At 38.9% G+C, this 26,699-nt stretch overlaps 1 protein-coding gene across 3 annotated transcripts in view; it reads right to left on the bottom strand.

Annotated features, from left to right (window-relative positions):
* The window catches only part of FMN2 (formin 2), a 345,907-nt gene that overhangs the window by 53,383 nt on the left and 265,825 nt on the right, over positions 1-26,699 (bottom strand). For 2 of the 3 annotated variants that reach the window (XM_070501555.1, XM_070501556.1), the window contains exon 15: positions 23,042-23,093. In XM_070501555.1, coding sequence (XP_070357656.1) covers positions 23,042-23,093 — 52 coding nt within the window. Of the gene's footprint in view, positions 1-13,846; positions 14,070-23,041; positions 23,094-26,699 lie in introns of all 3 variants that reach the window. The other variant, XR_011499414.1, reaches the window with a different exon arrangement.

The following is a 26,699-nucleotide window of genomic DNA, read 5'->3' as shown; positions in this document are numbered from 1 at the left end:
CGCATCTTGGTGAGAGGTGAGACTTCTCCAGGGACTGAGACATTGGTGGCAGCCATTATTGTGACCTAGTACAGGCGTGTTGACACAGATGCTAACAGACGCTATTGGAGTACTTCCCACGGCCTGTTAGCCCAGGGTCTGCTCTGCCCACTAGACCACCGATTTAATCCAGCTCAGCCAGGGCAGGCAGACCAACCTAGAGACTGGTCCCATCCAACAGCAAGCCCTCAGGCAACGTGTTGGCCTGCAGAGACTAGGTGCCTGGATCCTGTGGAGGCAGGTGAGTGGGTCCACCTGTAAGGGGCAGGGTGTATGTGAGGAGCGGATAGTGTGTGTGGGGTGATGGTGGAGTGTGTGGGGCCTCTGCAGGGGTCAACTGGGTCTGCTTCAGGGGGCTAGGATGTGTGCATGGGCCAGGACTGTGTTGATGGTATGTGTGGACCTATGGACCATGGGGCTTGTCAGCAGCAAAAGACCTGTGCTTCTAAAACAGCCACATAGGAGATTGGTTGCACCTTCCAAAGCCTGAAACAACTGGGTGCTCCTGTGCCTGAGGCCACCTCCACTCAGCTGCAATCCTGAGAAAGCTGACAACAGCCTTGCAGATCGGAGGCCTACAGCAATTGTAAACCCTGTGAGCTCAGCAGTCAGCCACACTGGGAGACTACCCAGTTAAGAGAAAAAAAAAATACAACAGGAATATGCTATTAGACCTTGCAGCTAATTGTGTTGCATCTCCTCAAACCCAAAAAAGTGACTGAAGGGTCCACAACAGCCACATGCAGCTGAGCATTATAACCAGCTGGCCAGGGGGACATCCTAGCCTCCCTTGGCACCTGTAGCAAGAACAACCTTGCCACAATAGAAGGACAGATGTAAACCACACAGCGGACACCCCTGGGACATTTGGAACTGGTGATGAGAGGGAAGCACGCTGCTGGTCCTCATAAGGCATCTCTTACACATAACGCCAACTCTCTAAGATCAGGAAGGGTACCTGACCCACCTAATACCTAGATATAAGCACAGAAAAAGAGGCAAAATGAGGAGAGAAAGGAATATGTTCTAAACAAGAGAACAGGACCAAACCCCAGAAAAACTAAATGAAACAAAAATAAACAATCTACCTGACAAAGAGTTCAAACAAAAAGTCATAAGGATGCTCATTGATCTTGGGAGAAGAATGGATGAACTCAGTGAGAACACAACAAAAAATTGGAAAATATAAAAAAGAACCTATCAGAAATGAAGAATACAATACTGGAAATGAAAAAATTCACTAGAGGTCTCAACAGCAGAGCAGATGTTACAAAATAACAGATCAGTAAGCTGGATGAAAGACTAGAGGAAATCACCCAAGCTGAACAGATAAAAGAAAAAAGAATTGAAAAGAATGAGAACAGTCTAAGGGAACTCTGGGACAACACCAAGCACACTAACAGTCACATTATAGGTGTCCCAGAAGGAGAAGGAAGAGACAAAGGGGCAGAGAATCTATTTGAAGAAATAACAGCTGAAAAGTTTTCAAACCTAAGGAAGGAAACGGACATCCAGGTACAGGAAACAGAGCACCAAAGAAGATGAACCCAAAGAGGCCCACACCAAAACACATTGTAATTAACATGCCCAAAATTAAAGATAAAGAGAGAATCCTAAAAGCTGCTAGAGAAAGGTAACAAGTGACATACAAAGGAAACCTCATAAGGCTATCAGCTGACTTCTCAGCAGAAACCTTATAGGCTAGAAGAGAGTGTCATGATACATTTAAAGTGCTGAAAGGAAAAACCCTACAGCCAAGAATACTCTACTCAGGAAGGTTATCATTCAGAATGGAAGGAGAGATAAAGAGTTTCCCAGACAAGAAAAAATTAAAGCAGTTTATCACCAGGAAATCAGTTTTACAAAAAATACTAAAGGGATTTATTTAAGTGGAAAAGAGAAGACCACAAACAGGAATAAGAAAATTATAGAAAAAAAAAAAAGAGGGAGAGAGAATAAAATCACTGGTAAAGGCAATAATACAGTAAAGGCAGCAGATCAACCACCTATGAAGATAATATGAAGGTCAAAAGACAAAAGTACTAAAATTACCTATTTCAATGATAAGAGGGTAATGGATACACACACACAAAGTAAGAGGTTAGATATGATATCAAAAACATAAAATGTGGGAGAAGGGGAGTAAAAGAGTAGAGCTTTTAGAAAGAAGTCAAAGTAAAGAAACAACTCAATATAGATTGCTATATATGTAGATTATGATACATGAATCTCGTGGTAATCACAAACCAGAAACCTATAATAAATACACAAATAATTAAGAGAAAAGAACCCAACCATAATACTAAAGAAAGCCATCAACAACCTGGGAAGACAGCAAGAAAAGAAGAAAGGAACTGAGAACAACTACTAAAACACCCAGAAAAAAAGTAAGAAAATGGCAGTGAGTCCATACTTATAAATAGCTACTTTAAATTTCAGTGGACTAAATGCTCCAATCAAAAGGCAGAGGACAGCTGATTGGATAAAAAACAAGTCCCATATATATAATACACACTTCACACCTAAAGACATTCACAAACTAAAAGTGAAGAGATGGAAAAAGATACTCCACGCAAATGGCAAAGAAAAGCAACCTGCATTAGCAACACTTACATCAGACAAAACAGACTTTAAAACAAAAACTGTAACAACGGACAAAGAAGGGCACTATGTAATGATAAAGGGAATAATCCAACAAGAGGATATAACACTTGTAAATATCTATGCACGTAACATAAATATAAAGCAATTATTAACAGACATAAAAGGAGAAATAGACAGTAACACAATAATAGTAGGGGACTTTAACACTCCACTTACACCAATGGATAGATCATCCAAACAGAAGATTAATAAGGAAACATTGGCCTTAAACAACACATTAGATCAGAGGAACTTAATAGATATATACAGAACATTCCATCCAAAATCCACAGAATACACATTCTTTTCAAATGCACATGGAACATTCTCCAGGAATGATCACATATTAGGACACAAAACAAGTCTCAATAAATTTAAGAAGACTGAAATAATACCAAGTAACCTTTCTGACCATAAAGGCTAGAAATCAACTGCAGGAAGAAAATTGGAAAAGCCACAAATATGCAGCAATTAAATAAAATGCTACTGAACAATGATTGAGTCAATGAAGAAATCAAAGAAGAAATCAAAAAACACCTGGAGACAAACGAAAATACAACATGCCAAAATCTACGGGATGCAGCAAAAGCAGTTCTAACATAGCAATTCAGTCCTACCTCAACAAACAAGAAAAATCTCAAATAAATGATCTAATGGTGCAAAAGGAACTGGAAAAAGAGGAACAAACAAAGCCCAAAATCAGTAGAAAGAAGAAAATAATAAAAATCAGAGCAGAAATAAATGAAACAGAGACTAAAAAAAAAATAGAAAAAAATCAATGAAACCTAGAGCTACTTCTTTGAAAAGATAAACAAAATTGACAAACCTTTAGCTAGACTCACAAAGAAAAAAAGAAAGGTGGCTCAAATAAATAAAATCAGGAATGAAAGAGGAGAAATTACAACAGACACCTCAGAAATACAAAAGATTATAAGAGAATACTATGAAAAGCTAAACACCAACAGATTGATAATCTAGAAGAAATGGACAAATTCTTAGAATCACACAACCTTCCCAAACTGAATCAAGAAGAAATAGAGAATCTGAATAGACCAATCACCAGTAAGGAGATTGAAACAGTAATCAAAAACCTCCCCAAATATAAAAGTCCAGGACCAGATAGCTTCCCTTGTGAATTCTACCAAACATTCAAAGAAGACTTAATACCTATCCTTTCCAAATTCTTCCAAAAAATTGAAGAAGAGGGGAAGTTTCCTTACTCATTCTATGAAGCCTATATTATCCTGATACCAAAACCAGACAAGGACAACACACAAAAAAGAAAATTACAGGCAATATCACTGATGAACATTGATGCAAAAACCCTCAACAAAATACTAGCAAATCGAACACAACAATACATTAAAAAGATCATACACCATGATCAAGTGGGATTTATTCCAGGGATCCAGGGATGGTTCAACATCTGCAAATCAATCAACGTGATACACTACATTAACAAAATGAATAATAAAAATTACATGATCATCTCAATAGATGCAGAGAAAGCATTTGATAAGATACAGCATCCATTTATGATAAAAATTCTGACTAAAATGGGTATAGAAGGAAAGTACCTCAAAATAATAAAGGCCATATAGGACAAACCCACAGCTAATATCACTGTCAGTAGAGAAAAACTGAAAGCTATCCCTCTTAGAACAGGAACCAGACAAGGATGCCCACTGCCACCACTCTATTTAACACAGACTTGGAAGTCTTAGCCAGAGCAATCAGGCAAGAAAAAAGAAATTAAAGGGATCCAAATTGGAAAGGAAGAAGTGAAACTGTCACTATTTACAGAGGACATGATTTTATATACAGAAAACCAGGAAGAACCCACTAAAAACTTTGAGAAATAAATGAATATGGTAAAGTTGCAGGATACAAAATCAACATACAAAAATCAGTTGCAATTCTATATATTAACAACGAAGTAGCAGAATGAGAAATTAAGAATACAACCCCATTTACAGTTGCAAGAAAAAGAATAAAATACCTGGGAATAAATTTAACCAAAAAGGTGAAAGATCTGTACACTGAAAACTATAAAAACATTGTTGAAAGAAACTGAAGAAGACACAAAGAAATGGAAAGACATTCTGTGCTCTTGGATTCCAACAATTAACATAGTTAAATTGTCCATATGTCCTAACGCAATCTATAGATTCAATGCAATCCCTATCAAACTTTCAACAGCATTTTTCACAAAAATAGAAAAAAGACTCCTAAAGTTTATATGGAACAATAAAAGACCCTGAATAGACAAAGGAATCCTGAGGGAAAAAAAAATGAAGCAGAAGTATGACATTGCCTGATTTCAAACTATACTACAAAGCTATAGTAACCAAAACAGCATGGTACTGGCACAAAAACAGACACACAGATCAATGGAACGGAATCAAGAGCCCAGAAATAAACCCACACATCTATGGACAGCTGATTTTCGACAAGGGAGCCAAGAACACACAATGAAGAAGGGAAAATTTCTTAAATAAATGGTGTTGGGAAAACTGAACAGCCACACGCAAAAGAATGAAAGTAGACCATTATCTGACACCATACACAAAAACTAACTCAAAATGGATTAAAGATTTGAACCATTAAACTTCTAGACGAAAGCATAGGCAGTACATTTCTTGACATCAGTCGTAGAAGCACATTTTCAAGTACCAAGCCTGAGTAGGCAGGGGAAACAATAGAAAAAGTAAACAAATGGGACTATATCAAACTAAAACCTTCCGCACAGCAAAGGAAACCATCAACAAAACGAAAAGACAATCTAACAATTGGGAGAAGATATTTGCAAACCACATATCTGCTAAGGGGTTAATATCCAAATTATACACAGAACTCACGCATGTCAACAACAACAAAAAAACCCAATCAAAAAATGGGCAAAAGATCTGAAATGACATTTCTCTAAAGAAGATATATAGATGGCCAATAGGCAAATGAAGATGTTCAACATAATTAACTACCAGGGAAATGCAAATCAAAACTACAATGAGATATCACCTCACTCCTATAATTAACAAGAGAGCAGGGAGAGAAGGGAACCCTCGTACACTGCTGGTGGGAGTGCAAACTGGTGCAGTCACTATGGAAAACAGTATGGAGATTTCACAAAAAGTTAAGAATAGATCTACCAAATGATCCAGCTATTCCACTGCTGGGTATTTATCTAAAGAACACGAAAACAAGAATGCATAAAGATACAAGCACCATTATGTTCACTGCAGCATTATTCACAATAGCCAAGGCTCGGAAGCAACCTAGGTGCCCATCAAGGGACGAATGGATAAAGAAGATGCGATATATACAACCAATGGAATACTACTTGGCCATAAGAAACAATGAAATCCAGCCATTGGTGACAGCATGGATGTACCTTCAGGGTATTATGCTAAGTGAAATAAGTCAGAGGGAGAAAGTCAAATACTGTATGATCTCACTCCTAAGTAGAAGATAAAAACAGCGACAAACAAACACACAGAAACAGAGACTGGATTGGTGGTACCAGAGGGGAAGCGGGGAGGGGGAGGAGGAAAGGAGTGATTAGACACATGTGTGTGGTGATGGATGGTACTTAGTCTTTGGGTGGTGAACATGATGTAATCTACACAGAAATAGAAATATAATGATGTACACCTGAAATTTACATAATGTTATAAACCAGTGTTAATGCAATAAAAAAAAACAAACAAGAAAACAGACTTCCTAAAAGACTGGCCATGAAATCATAAAAGAAGGCACAAATAAACAAAGTTAGTAACAGAAAGGGACATAAGCACAGCTGGAGTGAGATAGAGAACAACAGTGATAAAGAAGAGACTGCTTGTTGTTGCTTTGCAGTTGATGTATCTATTTTACGATAATAAACAAAACAGGTGTATTAACAGTTGAAAGGGAGAAGGTGAAATCAGGAGAGGAGATTTCTGATGGGAAGAGATATTTCCTCCAGCAGGTAGAAGAAAAGGAGAAGATAGGTGCGCACAGGAGTAGCTCCGTATGCAGAACAAGGAAGGGGTTCTGGTCCAGGGATTCACTCTGTGAAACTGAGAGCGCGAGCAGGAAAACTGGGGTAAGCAGCAAAGAGGGAGAGCAGAAGTTTGAGGAGGCTGGAGAAGCCATGAAACAAAGAGCATTGTGGGGAAAGGCATCTTGTATCTGACAGTCCCGTGTGCGTCGTTGAGGCTGGCGGTGTTGAGGACAGGGATGGACCATAATAAACACAGCAGCTCCCACAATCCTTCCCCATATTAACCACTCAATAAGCATCTACTGCACTGCAAGCTTCAAGCCTACTTCTGATTAAACGCTTATCCTCACTACCTTCTAGGTATGCTATGCTTAACTCTTCCCTTGGAAGCTAAGGTATCAAAAACGCTCACAGTTTTGACTTTACACATACAGTGGAGGCGCTGTGCAAAGTCAATGCTACAAGAATCATTATACACGTAAGACTGATTTCCCAGGTTAGGTGGAAACTTCCGTATTAAAAAATTTTTTCCAGTCCTTTCTTCAGTCCTGGGTGCTTCATGGCCAATACTACATAATTCCTGCTGTGCTGTAGCAACGCTAATGCTCTTTGTCAGAGTGAGGACGGCACCTCTAATCCCAGGCGTTTGTAATTTTCAGAAGAGACATACAGACATACAGACAGTCGTGTTGTTCTGAAATATAACAGATTTCCCATTAATCTTAAAAACCCATACTACGATAGCTGGGCTCCACTTTTGGACGTGAGGCCAGCTGACACAGAGTCAAAATAATAGACTTGCATGGGCGTGCAAATGCTGTTTGTTACTTTTGTCTATTTGATTTCTCACTGACATAATCAAAGGTAACAATAACACATATACTCGTAAATAATATCAGCATACATATCTCATATTTATATTTTACCATACAATTTACAAAGTATCTTAACATACTGCTAGTTTTATGCTTACACAGTGATGGGGGGGTAGGCAAGCAGGACCATGATAAGAAATGAGTTATAGACTATAATTTGGCAGAATTAAAGAGAAGCAAAACATCTCTACAAACACCAGTATTTCATTCATCTTGGCTTTAAAATTTCACAATTGAATCCTATGATTGCACAATCGACTGCTATTCACATGGCGTCTAACTTTTAAGGCGGCCTGAATTTCCTTCTTGGCTCTGTGCTACCCCACTCTCTGATACTGGAGAAGTAATTTAACAGAAGTGAACTTCTCTCCATTTCTCCATCTGCAAAATGGGCACCATGAATTACCCTACCCAGTCCTCATAAGCATATTTTGTGAGCTGATGGACTAAGGTCCCCAAAGCTCTGCTATCCCTCGTCTTAGACGTAGCTAGACTAAGTACAGAGGGTACAATCTTAGCTTCTGTGACCACAATCAGAAATATTACAAAGCTCCCTTCACAGATGGTAAGCGACTCATCACAAACAAGTCCATGGAAACCTAAATTTCACCCAGAGGTAAACTCAGAGATCAGAGGCTGGAAAAAGAAAATAATAATAATCAAACAATATCTGGCATCTTAAAAATGTACTTTCGGTGCTTGGATAAATCTTTGCTCACTAGCCCAACACTGTGTGTAAGACATTCCCGGCATGCTGGAGACTGCATAGCATTGCCCTCCTGAGTGGAATACCTTCTTTATCAGGGTGAGCAGGGAGCCTCATGGCAGCTGTCGAGATGGAAAGCAAGCACTACCACAGAAGTGTTAGCAAGCTAATTAGATTCTTTGGCATCCTAGCATTTTTGAGGACACTAACGCAGTTTGTAACATAATGAAATATGATTCCATTTGTAGTCCATGTCTATAAGATCCATCTCTTATGACTTCTGAACATGCAAAAAACATGCCATCAAGGAAACACCATTGTGAGTAACATAAGCCATGGGGTAACGTTGACAGCCCTCTCCTTCTGTGTTGTATAGCCTGAAGATACCTCTTTCTTTCTTCAACAATCTGTTCTTCCATTCTTTCTCACCCACAGGAAATATGCCCTTATTCTCTCAATATAAACACTAGTCAGGACCTATCTCTATCGGGCATTCCTAGGCCGACCTGAAGCCCAACACATCTGAGAGGCCCAGCTGCAGAGAATGAGCTACAACATTCCATGATGGGTTGGTTGGTCAATCTATTAGCACTTGCCACTAGAATAATTCAGCCAAGGAAGCTCTCCAGTTATTGTGCTACTGTTAGGAGCCTCCAGTCACTGACTGGCAAGCTTGTCTTCCTAAGTACAAGCTCCTCCAAGCCCACCTCCCCTTCTTCTCCTTGTACCTGTGTCCCTGCGGACTGGAGTTCCACAACACCCACCATCCACTGGCTCAATCAGCTCCATTCTTAAACCCTCTGGATTCCTGTTTGTCTGGGGAGTGGGGAGACATATGTATAGCCCCAAATCTTCTTTCTCCAGTATCTTAGCTGCTATTTTTTCTTCCTAAAAGCACAGCTTTCACCAGACAAGACCACATTACCCATAACGTTCTTCAGTGGAAGCCTTACATTTCCCTTGTCTCCTGCTGTCCCCAACTCAGGGAGTCTCCTCGTTTCTCGTCCTCCAGTGCCCTTTCCGGCCACTGTTTCACCACGATTGAGCCACATCTTTTTTGATGTTCATAATATCACTTATAAGTTACTCAACTCCTTCCAGGATTCTAACTTCCTCACAGCTGCCAGCAATTAGACCATCATTTTCTTCTGCTTTGTAGTTATTATAATAATTGTCTGTCCTAAAATGTACATTATCTCTCCAGTTTAGTCGGTAACATATCTGTATCTTCAGGTGCAGCAATGAACCGTGATTTGAGAAAACTGACCACACGCCTCCCTCTACATTCCATCCAGTCTCTCTCTCAGTCCTTCTCCAAACTTCCAATAACAGCAGCCTACCCTCAGAGTTCCAACTTCCTTATTTTCTTCAGTTCACTGCAATACAGCTTCTGACCCAATTACTTAGATTGGGTCAAAATTCAAATAAAACTATTTTTGATAAGGCTACAAATTACCTTTCCATTACTAAAACAAATAAAGAGTTTGTTGTTAACTGTCCATCACAATTGTTCTTGGGCTTTTCTGCTACCCTTGGTTTACCTAGACCTCTGTAACACAACACTCTCCTATCTTTCTTCTCACTGCTTTGAATAGACTTCTCTCTCCATCATGTACTCCTTTGTTCTAGAGGTTCCTCGAATGTGGTATTTTTTCACGGTTTTGGCCTTAGGCCGCTGATCACCTATGGACACCATCTCCTTGGGTGCATGATTCTTGTGGTTTCTGCTTCTACTGTGTTTATCAATGGCATACAAGGGCCAGTTGCCTGCCAAGCCACATCCCTGAGCTCGGACTCAGACACTGACCCAAATGCTCACCATTTCTGCCTGGCTGATTTACAGACACCTCAAACTTCTCATCCTATCCCATCTCACCTTTAGAAACACTATCTTAGTCTTCAGATCAGAAGCCTGAGGATCATTCTAGACCAATCCCAGACCAGAAGAGCATGGGACTATCAACAGGAAAAAACTCACCACCTTTCCAGCAGAGTGAAAAAGGCACACACCAAGGCCAAAGATGTGTGCTTTCACCCCAGAACAGAGAGAACCCTAAGTGCTTCTACGAGAAAAAAAACAGGTCAAACACAAAGCAGGGCCAATTAGAATATTGTCAGACTTCTGAAAAGCAACCCTGAAGGCTAGAGGACAATGAAGTAAATGCCTTCAATTTTTTAAGAGAAAACAATTTGCTAGGATTCTATGTCTAGACAAACTATCAATTAGGAGTAATTTTTGAGAACTTGCATGCCTGAAATATTAGCTTGTGGACAACCTTCCTAAGGAGTGCATACTGTAGGATACATTCCCTCTTCCAAAAAGCGGGGAGTGCCCGAGAGAAGGAAAAACACAAAATCTAAGAGATGGACGTCTAGCGAAGGAGAGTAGCTGACGGCAGTTTCAGGATGATATCTGAGCAACACGCTCCAAAAACCCCAAGCAGCTTAGATCAGGAGGATGGAGAACTCGAAGAGGAAAATGAAAATGAATATCACAGATTATTGGATATGTTTGACCATGCGGAAAACAGTATTAAGAGAGGCTTTTAGAGATGTGGTTGTGTATTTGGGGCTAATTAAAAATAGGCTCAGAGAAAACTAAGCAAAAGAAAAAAATTCTAAGCTTCAAGAAAAAAATTTATAATTATATAAGAAAGAAACAACCATAGCTTACAACGTGACAGAGCTGTGAATGATGCTGAAATTGTGACATTAAAATAAACATTGAACATTTGACTAAAAAGGGTAAAAAGACGACTGAAGAGCAAGTGGGATGAGGATTAAGAGTCAGCTAAAACTTCCTCTCCCATTAGTGTTAATTAATAGATAATGGTTAAATTAATAAGTAGTGAAATAGCAGTACAAGGATATTATTGAGAAATACGGCAGAAAATATCAGAGGAAACAGTTAAGAGAGACATAACAGAGAGGAGGGAAGGGCGGGACAAAGGCTGAAGCTTTTTGTTATAAGCCTTGTGGTACTAATGGGCTTTTCCAAGTATGTCTACATTTATAACTTCGAGAGACATAAAAATTATTAAAAATGAAATGAACTAGAGAGGCAATGTCTGTCTGGAAAAATATGAGGATAACAACAAGCTTGAAAAACTTTCCTAAACTAACTCGACTACTATGTGTCCTCTGCAATTCGTTACTTAGTAGAACACCAACAAACAATGATTCACTTAGAAATAAGGAACAAAATAGAAATAAACAATATTTTGTGGCTACGATGCTTGCAAAGCTTCTTCCCATTATAAACTCTATAAATCTTTCTTAGTATTTTCTTCTAAAGTTTCTGTTGTAATGTTTATTTCCTTAATCCTTTGGCAATTTATTTGGTCAATGAGGTAGAAATCTAGAAATCCAGACCTACTTCTAGCAGAACCTCATTATCCTAAGGTTGATTTTGCCACGCTGAATTCGAAGACCCTTTTTCATTATTTCAAAATGTGTTCATTTTGCTGCTCTGTCATCAACTGCCAATTTTTCAGAATACTAGAGTTACCCAGTAAGAAATTATAAACACAAAACCTTAATGGTAGTGTTTTGCTTCTGAGCTGGGACCTAAATATGTTCTTTTTAGGATGAAATTAGTCAATAATAGAAAAAAATGCCAGTATCTTTCTATACCTATACCTCTATTTTTTCTATCAGCTAACTGCAAACCTTCTCTTTCTTTCTAAATTAGGTACCACTATCTAGGAGACAGAACATCCCATCCTTCACTCGCTGTCCTGTCAGTCTTAGAATTAACATCACTGAATTTATTCTGCATCAAATGCTAAATATTATACTTGAAATAAGCTATCAAGCTCTGGATTTTGACATTTAGTTTTCTTTTAAAATTAGGTTTTTAAAAACTTTTTGCCAAAATAGTACTAGAATGCGTAGTTATTTGTTGTTACTGACTTTTTCAAAAGCATTTTAACATAATAAATTCCTTAGGTATGCATTTCCTCACTGTCCTAGTACATTTTGCCCTTGAACTACACAATAGGTTATAAACAAATGCCATTGTCTGAAATCAATATAATATTTAATGACAGAGATTTAGCAAACCAATGAAGACATTTATCACTATATAGCCTCTTGTCACTTGTTTTCATTATCTGGGCATTTCTATTAAAATATTACAACGTGAGATAATTTATGGAGCTTACACAAATACTACAATGGTGAATAACTGCACGTGTACAACTTATGGGGTAGGTTAGGGAAGAGAGTCCACACTCCTCCCAAGTATTTCCATTATGAACTTAAATCTCATAACCCATTAAAACAGAACCACACCTTTTCTACAAGTACGATGTATGAAAAGCATCTTTAACGGTATGAAAATGTAAAATGTCCTATGCAAATATATACCCTAACTTATAGTTAACTTATAGGCTGCTTTTAAAATGAGGTTGAAATTCTGTAGGCCTCTATCTGAGAACGTGGCTTAGCCACTTAAATACAGAGTCGATAAAACACATATTTCAAATAAAGCTGAGAGGTTTGGAATATTATCTTAATTTATCCTTATCTAACTAGGAACATATGGGATGCAACCACAGGGAAAAGGGAAAGATAAGTTGCATGAGTTTAAAAAAAAAATGAGACTGACATTTTATATTCACAAGTAAGAATAGAAATTAAAATGTCCTTAACATAGATCTAAAAAATAAGTATGTCAACCCACGAGGCACTATTTCTCCTAAAACACCACTGGAGGATCTGAGAGCGATCAAGAGAAGCAAAAGCACCATTTTATAGGGTGAACCTGGAGGTGACAAAGGGGTTTTAATCTTTTTTCTTTTTGGTTACACCAGCACGTTGACTCATCGTTGGAATATTAGAGACAATTCTTTTCCGGTTCTTATTTTTAACGGGCCTATATTTTAAGTTCACTAAATGACCACAAAGTACCTTATTACCAATAGGCAACCATGCTTTCAACTGTCACTGAATGCTTGAAATGAAAATAAACTTCGTAAGAGTAAAGTCTAAGTTTCAGGTCATAAAAAAAAACATGGGATATGATACGCTCTACCAGATATTGACTTACAACACCCTAGAAGAAAACAAGAAAAAAAAATACAGTAGTTATTGCAATGTCTTATCCAGTCCCATTTCTAGTATTCCCCCTTTTTCTCATTTATTGAAATCATTTTCCGATCTTTTGCCTTCTTCATTCTGTTCTTTCTGCTGGATTCTTGACTGTGAGTAACTCAAAGTCAAGAATCTTCTGGCTTACTTTCTCATACATTTTTTTAGACCAATTTTGAAAACCATGTCGGATATTCTGATTCTCTTTAACTTGACCTCAACATCCTCAAATCAAAGAATGTTGATCAATTCATGAATCTTTTCCCAGAAATACTCATGATTTTATTGCTAAACAATATAAAGACTACAAGCAAAAATAAAAAAGACTTTATGAATTAGTTTGTAAGGATATATTTTCATAACATTTAAAAATAATCCCCACCCACTATGAGGACTGTGTTAGTGGGTTAAATAATATACACTAAGGTTTGGCAATTTTCTGGAAGCAGCATGCAAAATCTACATCTATTCACGCTAATCTAGGCTTTTATGTGCCAATAATAATCTTACTCTTTCAAAAATCAGTACAGATGCAAGTTTCCACACCACCGTATTACCAGAGGGAGTAAAATATATTTTCATTACAAATATGCTAATGTTTCTCCTGAGAGTCTCTGTGACCAGGAGGAGGGGTATGACCTTGGTCTTCCCCAGATGGGCTGATGTTATTTGCAGGAGGAGGAGGCAGGAGAGAAGTTGTGAAAAACCTTGGACCTTTGAAAGAAATTGGTATCTGAAAAGTAGAAAAATGTATACTCTTTGAGAAACAGCTTTGTTTATTGTACACAGTGCATGTTTAGCTACTGTGTTAAATACAATATTTACATGATCACACTGACTTTTCACAACAAATGAAGAAAAGCAAGATCAGAAAGATTAGTTAGCCTGCTATAGACCTGGAGGTTGTCGCTATGCTCTTCCTTCAGCCTTTTGTCTGACGTGCAACTTCAGTGGTGCCAGAATTTACGCAGTTATTTCCCTTTTCAAGTCTGATGAAAAATCTGCAAGGTCAATGCAGCTGTAATTTCTACTGGTCTAAGTCTGTAACTATGCTGCCTTTCAGGACAAATGGTGAGCAAACCAGTCAAAAAAATTCTTCACACTACTTTTCACGTAAGTTTACCCACATGTGACGTCTGCAACAGCAGGCAACAAAATATGAGATGGCACAAGTGTTTTATGATATAAACTTCTCACAAAGAAAGATTCTAACTTGTAAAGGTTGTGCACTATTCATCAAATTATCTCTTTTCAACCCTCTTATTGTTCCACTAGTCCCCCCTTCCTCCCCAAATGTCAACGTGCCATTATTTCTTAGCTTTAGAACTCCTGCCTCACCCATAACCCACACTGGCGTAGTCCACGTACTTCATGAGCCAAAATCACCCGTCTAGGAGTCAGTCAGATTCACCTTTTCGAGAATTTGCAACAGTAGCTAATGAGAAAATCCAGACTTGAGTTATTCGTGGCAAGTCGCCATGATAAGCCTCATGCAGTGAGAGCAATATCAAGTAATTCTGTCCTGTTTACTCTGTGGCAGGCACTGTTCTGTTACTCTCCTCCTTTTAGAAATGAGGAAAGGGAGGCACAGAGAGTTTCAAAACCCTTCCCCAAGTCAGACAACTTAAAAAAACCGACAACGTGAAACCAGGATTTGTTAACCACTGCACTATACACCCTGCCAGAGATGGGACCCTGCACTTACACCCGCCCCATTCCCACCCCTGCCGAGGCTGCTTACCTTCACCTTGGATTCTGAGGGCCTCCGAAATCTCTTTGGGGATGTAACTTAACTTAATGAGGTTCTTTATAACTTGTAACCAAATGAGCCCTTCTAATGACAAGCTTTTAAAGCAGATTTCTCATTTGCCTCATGAAATGTGTGTGTAGATAAAGTCGCCTATGACTACTTCCTTTTCTCTTCGTTTCATTCTACCCAGAAAAACTTTCCTCTCCTCTGAAAGCAACATCAGACAACTTTTATTCAATGGGTTTTTCTGGAACATCTACTGTGCTAGATGCATCATTTCTCAAACCATACAACCCTAATGGATTTGAATCACAATACAATGGTTATGTACACCTGCTAACTTAAATTGTTAACCCCTGCCTTTTCTACTTTGTATTTTCTAAAATACAAAACAGTGGGCAGAATAGCATTTGCTTTCTTTCGTGCATTATCTTCACCCTCCCCCACCCTCTGGAAGGACACAGCGATCAGAATCCCCCATAAAAACGTGGTGATCTCATTACTCTTCTTCTTGGTTACAGAGAGTAAGACTTTAGGAGGTCTAGCTCCCTCAAGTTGGAGAACTTAGCTTCTGGAAACACTTTAGACTATAACAGGCCCAAATACACCTTTGACCATTGGAGTGGGGAAGGCCTTCTCAACCCCATACAACAAGAAAAAGTTTCCATTTTTAAAGCAAAATTTTGCAAAAGGGCAGAAATTCTTTGATGTATTTATTTCCCTCTATAATTACCAAGCAAAACTGAAAGAAAATATACCAAACTCTCTGAAGCAGAAAGTCTTGAAGTCCTTCTATTCACAATACACAAAAGCTAACAAATAAATTTCAGAGAGACCAGTTCCTCAGAATATTTTTTAAAACTGAGAAAGGCCAGCAAACCTGCAAAGGGTGCCACAGGGTTCCACAAGGCTGCAAGTCAATGGCTTTTATAAAAATTTAAGTGATGCAGCCACAGAAGAAAATCCCTTTGTACAAAGAAAAGCACTGTCCCTAAAATTTACCACATGGCTTAGAAGTGAAATTGGGGAAACGCAGCTTTCCGCCGTTGACCCCAGGAAGCCTCGCTTCCACAGCCCTCAGGATGGAAAACCTTCCGGCAGGATTCAGAATGGTTAACTAAGAAATCCAAATCGGAAAATAACAAACTCCAACTTTGTTTTACTTTATCAATATTGTTAGGAGAATGAGGTAATTGTTTGGGGGTTTTGCAAAGACATTCCATGTCACTTCAGTTTTAATACCAGGCTGGAGCCTGCCGGGTCTGCCAGCATAAGCCAGATAAACACAGACCTGTAGTCTTTCTATTCATCTCCGGATAGTTACTCAGAAAGATTCTGGAAAATATGCCTATTATGAACTAAACATTTCACTTTTCATTTTAGCCATGTGCCAGAAGTCCATTCCTTGGATAAACAGTTTACAAACTGACACTCTAAAAGTCACTAAACATGATAAAGCATGCGTGCATCATTTCAGGACTGATTAAATATTTTCTCCCCCATGACAAATGGACAGTTACATACCATATGAAACGACTGGAACCAACATTCCTTTTCTTTCTTTCCTTTATTTTGTCTTTATTTTGCATGAAAGATTAATTTTCCATTGCAACCCATTTGTTATGTAATCTTGGCTTTGGTAAAATACCACTCAGACAATATTACAGGCAGAAATAGTATTTATTTTTTAAAATGTGTGATTTAAAATTCTTTCACAAATGTGCTTTCTTCTATTACTATTTCTTGCCTTTTATTACTGGTTCTTTCCAACTGCCTTTGCTATTATTTAAATTAAATCGGGGAGAGGTGAGAACTAGTGTATTCTCTTTGAGAACTAAAAAAAAATGGTATTATGAGGTACATTGAGTGTATTTTTGACTATTTTATATAGTGAAAACTTCATCACATGATAATGCCAAAATGAAGCACATCGAGTATTAATTCTGTAAGCATGACTGTGCTAATTCCTTCTCTATTCAACAAATTTACTGTCTCACTTATGATTAGTAGGCCATATTCTGATTTTTCAGTTGTTGTTAGCTTCTGGGGGGGGGGGGAAAGACTCTCACTCTGAAACATTATAAAAACAGAATTTTATGTAAAAATTTCAGTAGCATATATGTCCTGTTGAAAAATGCAAACATCTTTGGAAGAAATGTTTTAATTTGTAAGAAAGTCACAAACTTTCCAGAAAAATGAGAAAGTCCTTTTAAAATGGTACAAGTGGTACAAACAAATCACTTTGTTTTTCCGTTATTCATAGAAGGTGTATCAAATCAATTGTACCTTTCTCAACCTGATTTCCTTTATCTGGAACATCACCTAAATTAACTGACAAAGATAAATTATATTACAACTATGACATTAGAAAATTCAAATTTTACTTTTAGTCATATCTATCTGCTTTATTGATGCCAGAATTAAATTTAGTGAGAACTAATGGGACTGATAGCTGAAACAAATTGTTTCTAAAATCTTGTTTTTTTCTATCTCAAAAGTCAGCTTCGCCATAAAATATGGTTTTTAAATATGGAATTTAAAGAAGAATAAAGAAAATCTAAGAAAAATGTGAAGTGAGCCACAATTTGTGAATAAGGCCCTTTGAGTGTCAGAAGTCAATTTGATAACTTCCAGTGTGATTATTCTTTAAATGTAGATATAACCGAATGACCATTTATTAGACAAATCCAGAATGTCTACATTCTCTGTCTGTGAGCTGACATAGACACTGAGTAATTCCGTGGGAAAATAAAAACAATCATATTTGGTCTGGTGATATTTTTCCACAATTGAAGAAAGCCGTGTATGCTAATTAAAAATAAAATAAAAGCAGAGGCTGAAATAAACACATACAGTGGGGATGCAGCCAACCTTAGCAAGATTCTGCCGAAATTCATCTTGTAAGACAATATGATAGCTTGGCCGGCCCAGCAAAATCATCTGGACACGAGAAAGTGTCGTCCGATTTGTATTTGGGCTTTGGGTGTGGTTCAAGACTCATCTGCTCAGGCGTCTTACTTTCTGGGAGAATTGATGAGTTCAGTCAAACTATTTATCCAAAAACTATATATTTTTGTTCCTGTAAATTCTCAGATTAATAGCAAAAATGCGTGAATAAACAGACAAAATTAACACATAAAACTATTACGCTAACATGGAATACGAAAAAAGATCTGATTTGCTTTAAAAAATATACTAACCATTGTTTCTGTTGAGTATTTTTATTTAGTTAGGAAATCATAAAATAATCTGAAAGACATAATATTCTACTATAGAAAAGAATTCTAATTATTTTCTTGATAAAAGTGCACTTATCTATTTGAAATGGACTAAGAGCCAAGACTTTTTTTAAAAAAGTAATCAAACGTAAAGACAAAGGAGTATAATTTCCTTTCAAAAGCAAGCTGGTAACTTGAGTTTGTGCAGTTTACAAAACACTTTCACATGCATATGCTTTTCTAGTAAGGCCTCTGGCTGTCTGCACTTGCACTTGAGGAAACTCTGCATATTGCAAGGAGCAAAGAATTGCATTCCTACAACCCCAGGAGAGAGAAGGAAGGGTGGGGTGATACCCTCCAGAGGCAGCTGAGGCTGAGCACGTCCACGGTGCGTCCAACTGCACTTCTGCAGTGGAGTTATGGGGGCCTGTCCACCGCGGGAGCCTGCCTTTTTTCAGAGACCCTGGTGAGCATGTGGAATGCTAACTAGCATCGGAACCTTTGGGAAACTTCTCTCTTGGTATAGAAAAGGCTATTCAGTCACTACATGACCCTCAAGACATTTCTAGCATCACAACGATCTGTAAATGAGTCACAACCACTTCAAAAATTAAAGCGCCTACATGTGTCACCAATTTGTCACTGGGTCTCTTGTGATAGCGTGTAAAGTAGAACTAAAATGTCATGAGCTGTAACAGCATCACTGAGATAAAAACCTCACAAGCAAACTCCTTTGATTTGGATGCTTTCAAAATATTCATGCAACTGAAACTTGCCTGTGCGTTTGCTGCCTCGAGGTTAAAGGGCTGAGAGAAGGCAGAAAATGGGCCCGGTCAGCTTTGCTGGCTTAAACATGCAGACCAAGTGGAATCCATTTGGTAATAGACCATTTTACCTCCAAAATGGATTTCAGTTGGCTTAATAAGAAGATACACACAATATATATAATATATACATATATGTATAATATAACATATAGCATAGTAAAAATAGAAGTTGAGAAGATTTGTGCCTGCACACACCTTCAGGTCTCTCCTCTCCCTCAGGGTCTTGCTGAGGCAACGTAAATACTTAGAGCTCAAATAGAGAGAGTGTGTTTCATTTTAATTTGGTGGGAGGGGGGATTTTTGGCCAACCGAAGCCCAAAGAAGACCTCCATAAAAGCGGGGGGCTTTGGGTTCCAGAGAAGTTTACGCAGGTAGAAAGAGTATTTGGTGACCCAGTGTTGGGGGTGCAAGTGGGGTGGTTTATCAAATGGCCAAGGCCTCACTGCTGGGAAGGAGACCGAGCCCCTAGAATCTCAGTCAAATCCGTCCTTCCGTCAACTGCCCCAGAGGAGCCAGCCCGCCTAGCAGAGTGGAACCCCCCAGCACAGCAGAAGAAATGCTTCTGCCTGCTCACATACACAGGCTCAGGAGAAGCAGTGGACACAGCTGATGCTGGTGGCTTCTTCCGTGGCTTTCGATAGACTGTGGGCAGGCAATCTTCCAGACTTCCAGGCTTGAGGATGACTGTATTTTGAAATTTAGCTGCCTGGGAGTTGCCCCTGGGTCAGAACAATTAGCTGATTGTTCAGCCAGTGGTTGGTCAGAGGTTGCGGTGAAGGCCCTAACGCCAGGGAGGCTTACAGCACGTACTGATGCACTCGTCTGCAGCTGGGGGATGTTTCCAGTCTGCCCCACATCCTGGTCTGAGGCTCGTGAGGGAGCGCAGCCTAGTCCGCTCATGCACAGCCTTCCCAGCCCCCAGGGTGGACTGTGATCCCAGGACCCTTCTTGGCTGTCTCCGTCTCTAGTTCTCTGCGAAACTCTGGCTACTTGACCTCTTTGCTTGTTGCTGCTGGGATCCTGCAGCTGTGAGTGCCCTCTTCACCAAGACCGCCATTGTCTCCACAAAGCCTTGAGGCATGGAATTCTCCTCTGTTCTGAATAAAGTCAGTCCCCTCAGACTGTGCTGCAGACCTCGGGCAGGAGCTCTGTGCCCCTGCACAGGAGCTGAAGCTAGAGGTGGGACAGTGGCCCACTGTCACAGAGTGAGACTCCTGCTCCACACGCAGGAGCTGAGGTGGGTAGACCCTGGTGTTCCCGGCTTGCCCTTCCTGGGGTAGGAGTCAGCAGGTGTGAAAGCTTTGGGGCCCAATGTTCTTGGTCTGCCACACCTGGGGTGGAGCTTCTGCCCTACAAGTGGGGGCTGGGTTGAGGAAGGGAGCCCCTGTTTTCTCTACATCGTTAGTCTAGAACAGAACTTCAGCTGGAGGGCTGAGTGATGGATGCTAGCAGCCTGCTGACCCAGGTGAAATGACAGGCTCAGACTGGGAGCTTGGGAGAGGGTACCTGCCTGGTTTGGAACTCCTAGAGTGGTTTCCATGAGACACAGTTGAAAAGAATGGGTTGTGGCTCAAATGCCACAGACTCTTGCTGTTCTTGCCAAGATTTAGCAGATTTTCTTGAACGTATGATTCTCCACTTGCTGGATGCACTTAGAACATTTTCTAGAAATGTTAAATGACCGTTTTATATAATTTTCTCCAGTTAAATCGTTGTTTGTTGGGAAGAGGGTTCATTCCGGAAGCTGGTCTCCCAAGCTCAAGTATTTTGGTAAACATCAAAGAAGGGGATTATGAAAAACCTATATGACATAGGTATTCTATATATATATTTACCTCATTTAATCCAATTATTGTGAACTAAGCTCCACCCACTTACAATGTGGGTACTGTTTCTCTTATTTCACAGGTAAGGACATGAATTCAACAGTTATGGTAAATCCTTGGAGCCACAGTGCCAGGAGTCTGGACACAGACCTGATACCAAAATCTATGCTCCATAACCAGGCCAGGCTGCCCAAATGCTGGATTCAGTGGAGACAGTGAGGAATAGGAAATGAACAAATAAATACATGGACTGAGGCCTAAATCTGACTCTGGTTTCTACTTCTACCACTAAACTTTTTGTAATCTCTAACTATGATAATAATATGAAAATAATATAGCAATTAACATCTATCGATCACTTACCAAGTACTAAGCATCTGGCAAAGACTATCTCACTTAATTCTCACCTACAAAGTAGGACTGTCATCCTGGGGTTATGGGATTGGCCCCAAATCACAGAGCTATCACACATGAGAAGCAGGATCAGACTGGAAAGGCCATAGGGCCAGGGTTACACTCCCTTCCCGCTTAGAATTACTCGACTGTGGCCCAGGTCACGTAAGACGGCTATAAAAACAGTACAGAGACTTACTTCTTTGAGGAATGTTTCATATGATCCATTATTCTTATTTTTACTTTTGAATTTCAGAGTTAATTATTTAATTATAAAAGATAGCTCTTTTACTTACAATTATGTTATTAGCCAGTATTTCTTCCATGCAACTAACTAAGATTTCTGTTTGTTATAATTTAAGGTCTTGATCTCAGTTTTTGCTTCTCACAGAAACTAGCCAATTCTGTTTACCAATTTGCCCAGCACAATACTTTATATTAAATCAACAACTACTAAATATGTGCTATCTTTTTACAGAATATATAGTATCTTGTCTAATAAAGTAATGACACAGAACTTCTTTAATCAAAATTTTCCCTCAAGAGTAATCAGATTTCGGGGCTGGCCCCGTGGCCAAGTGGTTGAGTTCACGTGCTCCGCTGCAGGCGGCCCAGTGTTTCGTTAGTTCGAATCCTGGGCGCGGACATGGCACTGCTCATCAGACCACGCTGAGGCAGCATCCCACATGCCACAACTAGAAGAACCCACAATGAAGAATACACAACTATGTACCAGGGGGCTTTGGGGAGAAAAAAGGAAAAAATAAAATCTTTAAAAAAAAAAAAAAAAAGAGTAATCAGATTTCTTTAGAAAGTGTGATGATTAATTTTATGTATCAGGTTGGCTAGGTGATGATGGAACCAGTTTTGAGTCAAACATCAGTCTAGATGTTGTTGTGAAGATATTTTTTAGATGTGATTAACATTTAAATCAGTAGATTTTGAAAAAAGCAGATTACCCTTCATAATGTGGATGGGCCTCATCCAATCAGTGGAAGGACTTAAGAAAGAAGATTGTGGTTCCCCGAGACTCAAGACTGTAACATCAACTCCTTGTAGAATTTCCGGCCCTCTGTGAACCAGTTCCTTAAAATCAATCTCTCTCTATACACACACACACACACACACACACACACACACACACACACCCCCCATTGGTTCTATTTTCTGGAGAAGCCTGACTAGTACGGAGAGAAAGGAGGAGAGCTGGAAATTGAAGCAGAGAAGCAGGGTGATTTCTGAGACGCTTTTTAATGCCCACCAATGACTGCAAATCTCCGTTCTGGAAGGGAAGCTGTGTGCACGGGAAGCTCCCAGCTTTCTACCTCGACTCTGCTCCTGAATGTGGAGACTCAAGAGTTTCCTATAACCAAACCTTTCACCCTTTTTTCTTGAAACAGGTTTTTGCTATCTTCCTTTCTCTTATATTTCCACAGTCCTAAATCCTATTCAAAAGAGAAGGCAATAAGCTAATAATTCAGTACTCAACAAATTTATACATCACCCAGAGTCACGAAAATAAAATTCAGAAATTCAATGTGGAATTAAAGTGCACTATTTTGTTAGTTTCTTTTCCTTTTACGCTTGGAAATAAAAATTGAGTTAAGGGTTGGTTCCTTGAGATGAAACACACTAAGCTCTTTCTAAGCCTATTGTGAGAACAAATATATTAAAGGGAAGTAATTTCTCACCATTTATGAGTCTCTGTCAGTGAGTTCTCCTCTGCCTCTTGGTCAATTTTAGCTAAAAATGCAAGAAAAGAAAAAGAGATGAGACAAATGACAGTTATACTATCTCAAGCAAAATATGATCCAAATAACATAAGATATATTTTAAGTCACTATTCAATCTAATGTACTCCAGTCAGAAGTTTATGTTAAATCTATGAATAGATATGATTGAATAGATCGTATTTAATTTTCATTAATACTATTATATCGACACAGATAAAACATATTACAAGACCAATTAAAATTTTTAGATTCTAAGTAATTTCCTTTCTTTTCTAAGTAATTGCTTTAAGCTCGTCACATTAACCTCAGAAAACAAAACACCAGCTAATTTCACATTCACATCAAATGTGTCTGTCAAGGATTTAAATGCCAATCATTAGCTGAAAGCAATTACCTCAAGCAAAAGTACAAAAATTAAGTTGAAAAACTAAACAGAAACGGTACGTGACCTTGTTCCCTAGTGTTCTCCACACCAGACCACAAGTGAACACACCAGAGACAACTCCCACACAGGAGCAAGATAAAGTACCAACGTTTCGTAGGGAGGTGACAGTGTACTCGTTTATTTGCTATCATTTTTGTCTAAAAATAAAGAATGTACCCTGACACGACCCGAAGATCAAATTTGGGAATGAGATTGCATCACTATTTTCAAATTATTTAAAATAACATAGGAACTCCATCACTAAAATAAATGTGGCAGTGACTTTCATGTTTCTGACCAGCAAGCATTTTAGGAATGTATGTATAGCCCTTCACACACAGACACAGACACACACACACACACACACACACACACACACACGACACAAATTTTCAAAAATATTCTTACTACATGCAAAGCTCTCTAATAGTTTCAGTCTATTCTATTAGATTTTAAAATGCTAGTTGTGACCCCCTAAATTGATTTCGTGCTTCACTAATGGTTTGTGACACCCATTTTGAAAATCACCGAACTACAGAAAAAAGGAAAAAAAAATCAATTAAAACCCCTGGGATAGTGAAATAAGAAGGTATCCTCCTATAATCACTCCCCTTCGGGTCACACTTGTGGCCGTTTGGAGAAATTAGAAGACAAAGTGGAGCAGGACAAATTGATTATAAAAAACTGAAACTGTGCTCGAAACCAAACCCACGGTCCCTCGGGAACTGTCCAAGTGTCCCCATCACTACTTAAACCACAGGAGTCCAGCCTGGGCCGGTGAACGATTTACAACCTCAAGACGGTGTTGCTCGAAGGTCTGCACAGGATCTGCAAAGCCATAAAGGAATGTCACCCTGCCACTCTCGGCCAGGACTGTCAGGCCTGAGCGGGGATCATCCGGGCTGGCGGCCGAGGGCCTTTCCCCCTTTCCCTTTTTGTACTTTAGATTGCTTACATAAACTTACAGGTCAATCGTTAACCATATTAAAACATAGAATAAACGTTCCATGATTTTACTTTGAAAAGGCTCCAAGATGAACTTATTGTCTTATAAAATCTACTCTGGCGCTGCCCAGCAGAAAAATGGTTTGCTTTCAGAAGCAATTCTAGAACCACATCGAGTTTGTTTAAGGGAAAACAACAAAGCGCCAGAAGGCACACCATTCTCAGGAAGGACATTCTTCCACTCGCCCTCGCGGGTTCCTTTTCTTTTGTAAAATACAGAGATTAAGACTGAGATTGGAAGAAAATTTCTGGACTGTTTTAGAAGAATAAAGCAAATGATTTATGAAATTTAAAACACACTGGAATGAGATGCCAGAGATCTGTGTTCTATTTCTAATTCTGCCACTAAAATTAGCTACGTAATCTTAGCAAATAGATTAATCTGTTAACATACACAAAATATTTAGCATAGTGCCTCCAATAACTAGCAGGGGCTAAATAAATGTTCTTGAAAATGTTGGACTTCAAACTCTTGAAATTCTTAAAGCGATATAATACATAATTATGTTTAACTGAACACGTCAACTGCTATTTTATGATGTTTCAACTTTATATGCATATAAAGAAAGCACATACTTAGAGCTTTTCAAAAAATATAAGCCCCTAAATGGTGGTGAGTGGAATGAAGTCAGTTTCCCTCGTTCAGAACGAAGCCTTTTGATGTGTACTGAAACAGCTCTTGCTTCATTGCCTGAGCAAGTTTGGCTGAAAATACACTTAATCCAATGTGGCAGAAGATTGCTTCTTACCAAAGGAACAAAACACGAAAACAGGCCCCGCTCCTAAACCTAATAGCCATATGACAATCATAAAACCAAATTGGAATAGCAGAGAATACTTAAAAATGCCCTATTATCCATTATTTTTACATGATTTTGAAGCTAAGAGGATTTGTGTATTCAAACTGTAATCAGCTTTGATAAACAGTCAAATGAGAGATCAAAGAAAGTGCATTAGAGTACACATTTCAACTCTCGATGTTGAGTCAACAATCCAATGGACTGAACAGATTTTCCTTTGTATGGCAATCTTAGAAAGCAAACCTTTCCTAAAAGTTGGGGTGCAATTCAGTTTTCTGGGAACACTGAGATACCATTTTCCAACATAATGCTAACATAAACACACCATCAACATTTTGTTGTCAACATTCTTTTAAACACACTTATGATGTCAACTTAGTGACAAATGCAGGATTTGGTTTCTTTAGTGAAATCAAAATGAGGATATAATCTTCCAAACTAAAATAAAACGTAATTAAGTTAGTGAAAATTAAGACATCTTTTAGGAATAAAATAACTCTGTCATTTGTTTAGGAAATACCTACGCTAATCATACGCAATGACCAAAATCTTAGGCCAACTGTGTTTCTCTGTTTTAAGTAAGAACTTTGACAGGCTGTGTGTCATCTGCGTCATATGCTCAGCTTTTCAAGTAAAAGCTGAAGGTGACATAGAAATAAGATTATTGTCTCTAAACCATGTAAACATCTTACTGCTAATTATTTTATTCCCTGACCTATCTTTTCAGAAACATAAAAATTATTTTCAGTTAATTTCTAATGCAAAGAGGGCTTTGTGACTAGTTTTGAAAGCCAGTGCTAGTTTTAGAAGCAGTTTCCTACATATTTACAATCTGCTATCAATAAAGTTTATTATAATCAAGCATATGAAATGAGTTATATGAGAAGAGATATAAAAGATTCTAATTTTCTACTTCAAGTAAGATTAATTTTCCCTTTCTTTAAGGCACATAGCTCATTTCTTCCCTGACTTATCAAATGAGGATAGCAGCCTTTTACTCATTCATGATAATAGTAATTACAGGAGAGCTAGAAAGCATTTAAAATAGACAAAGAGGCACAAGGCTTGGTTTGTAGCAATCTTCCAGGTGTTGTCATCCAATCACCTGAGGCTCCCTGGGCCACGGCCCACTAGGAAGCCCCCAGCACCTTCAAAGAGGCACCTGTGTGATTCCTGACGGACACCACTGCCCAAGGGCCTCCTGGCCTCAGATCTCTGGGAACAATGCTTCTCTCATACCTCACACGAAACAGTCACACTTCCTTGGCAAGGTTTTCAGATCCCACCAGGCTCGGTGTTTGTGGCTAGAACATGAGACTGAGTGTCAGGCAGACCTGGGTCTGATTCAAGATCAGCCACTATGTTGTGTTAGATTTTAATCACTTTG

Source organism: Equus asinus, chromosome 30, assembly GCF_041296235.1.
Source record: "Equus asinus isolate D_3611 breed Donkey chromosome 30, EquAss-T2T_v2, whole genome shotgun sequence".
In the NCBI taxonomy this organism is placed as follows: domain Eukaryota; kingdom Metazoa; phylum Chordata; class Mammalia; order Perissodactyla; family Equidae; genus Equus; species Equus asinus.
The sequence above is the reverse complement of the archived record's forward strand: the minus strand, read 5'-3'. Positions and strand labels throughout refer to the sequence as shown.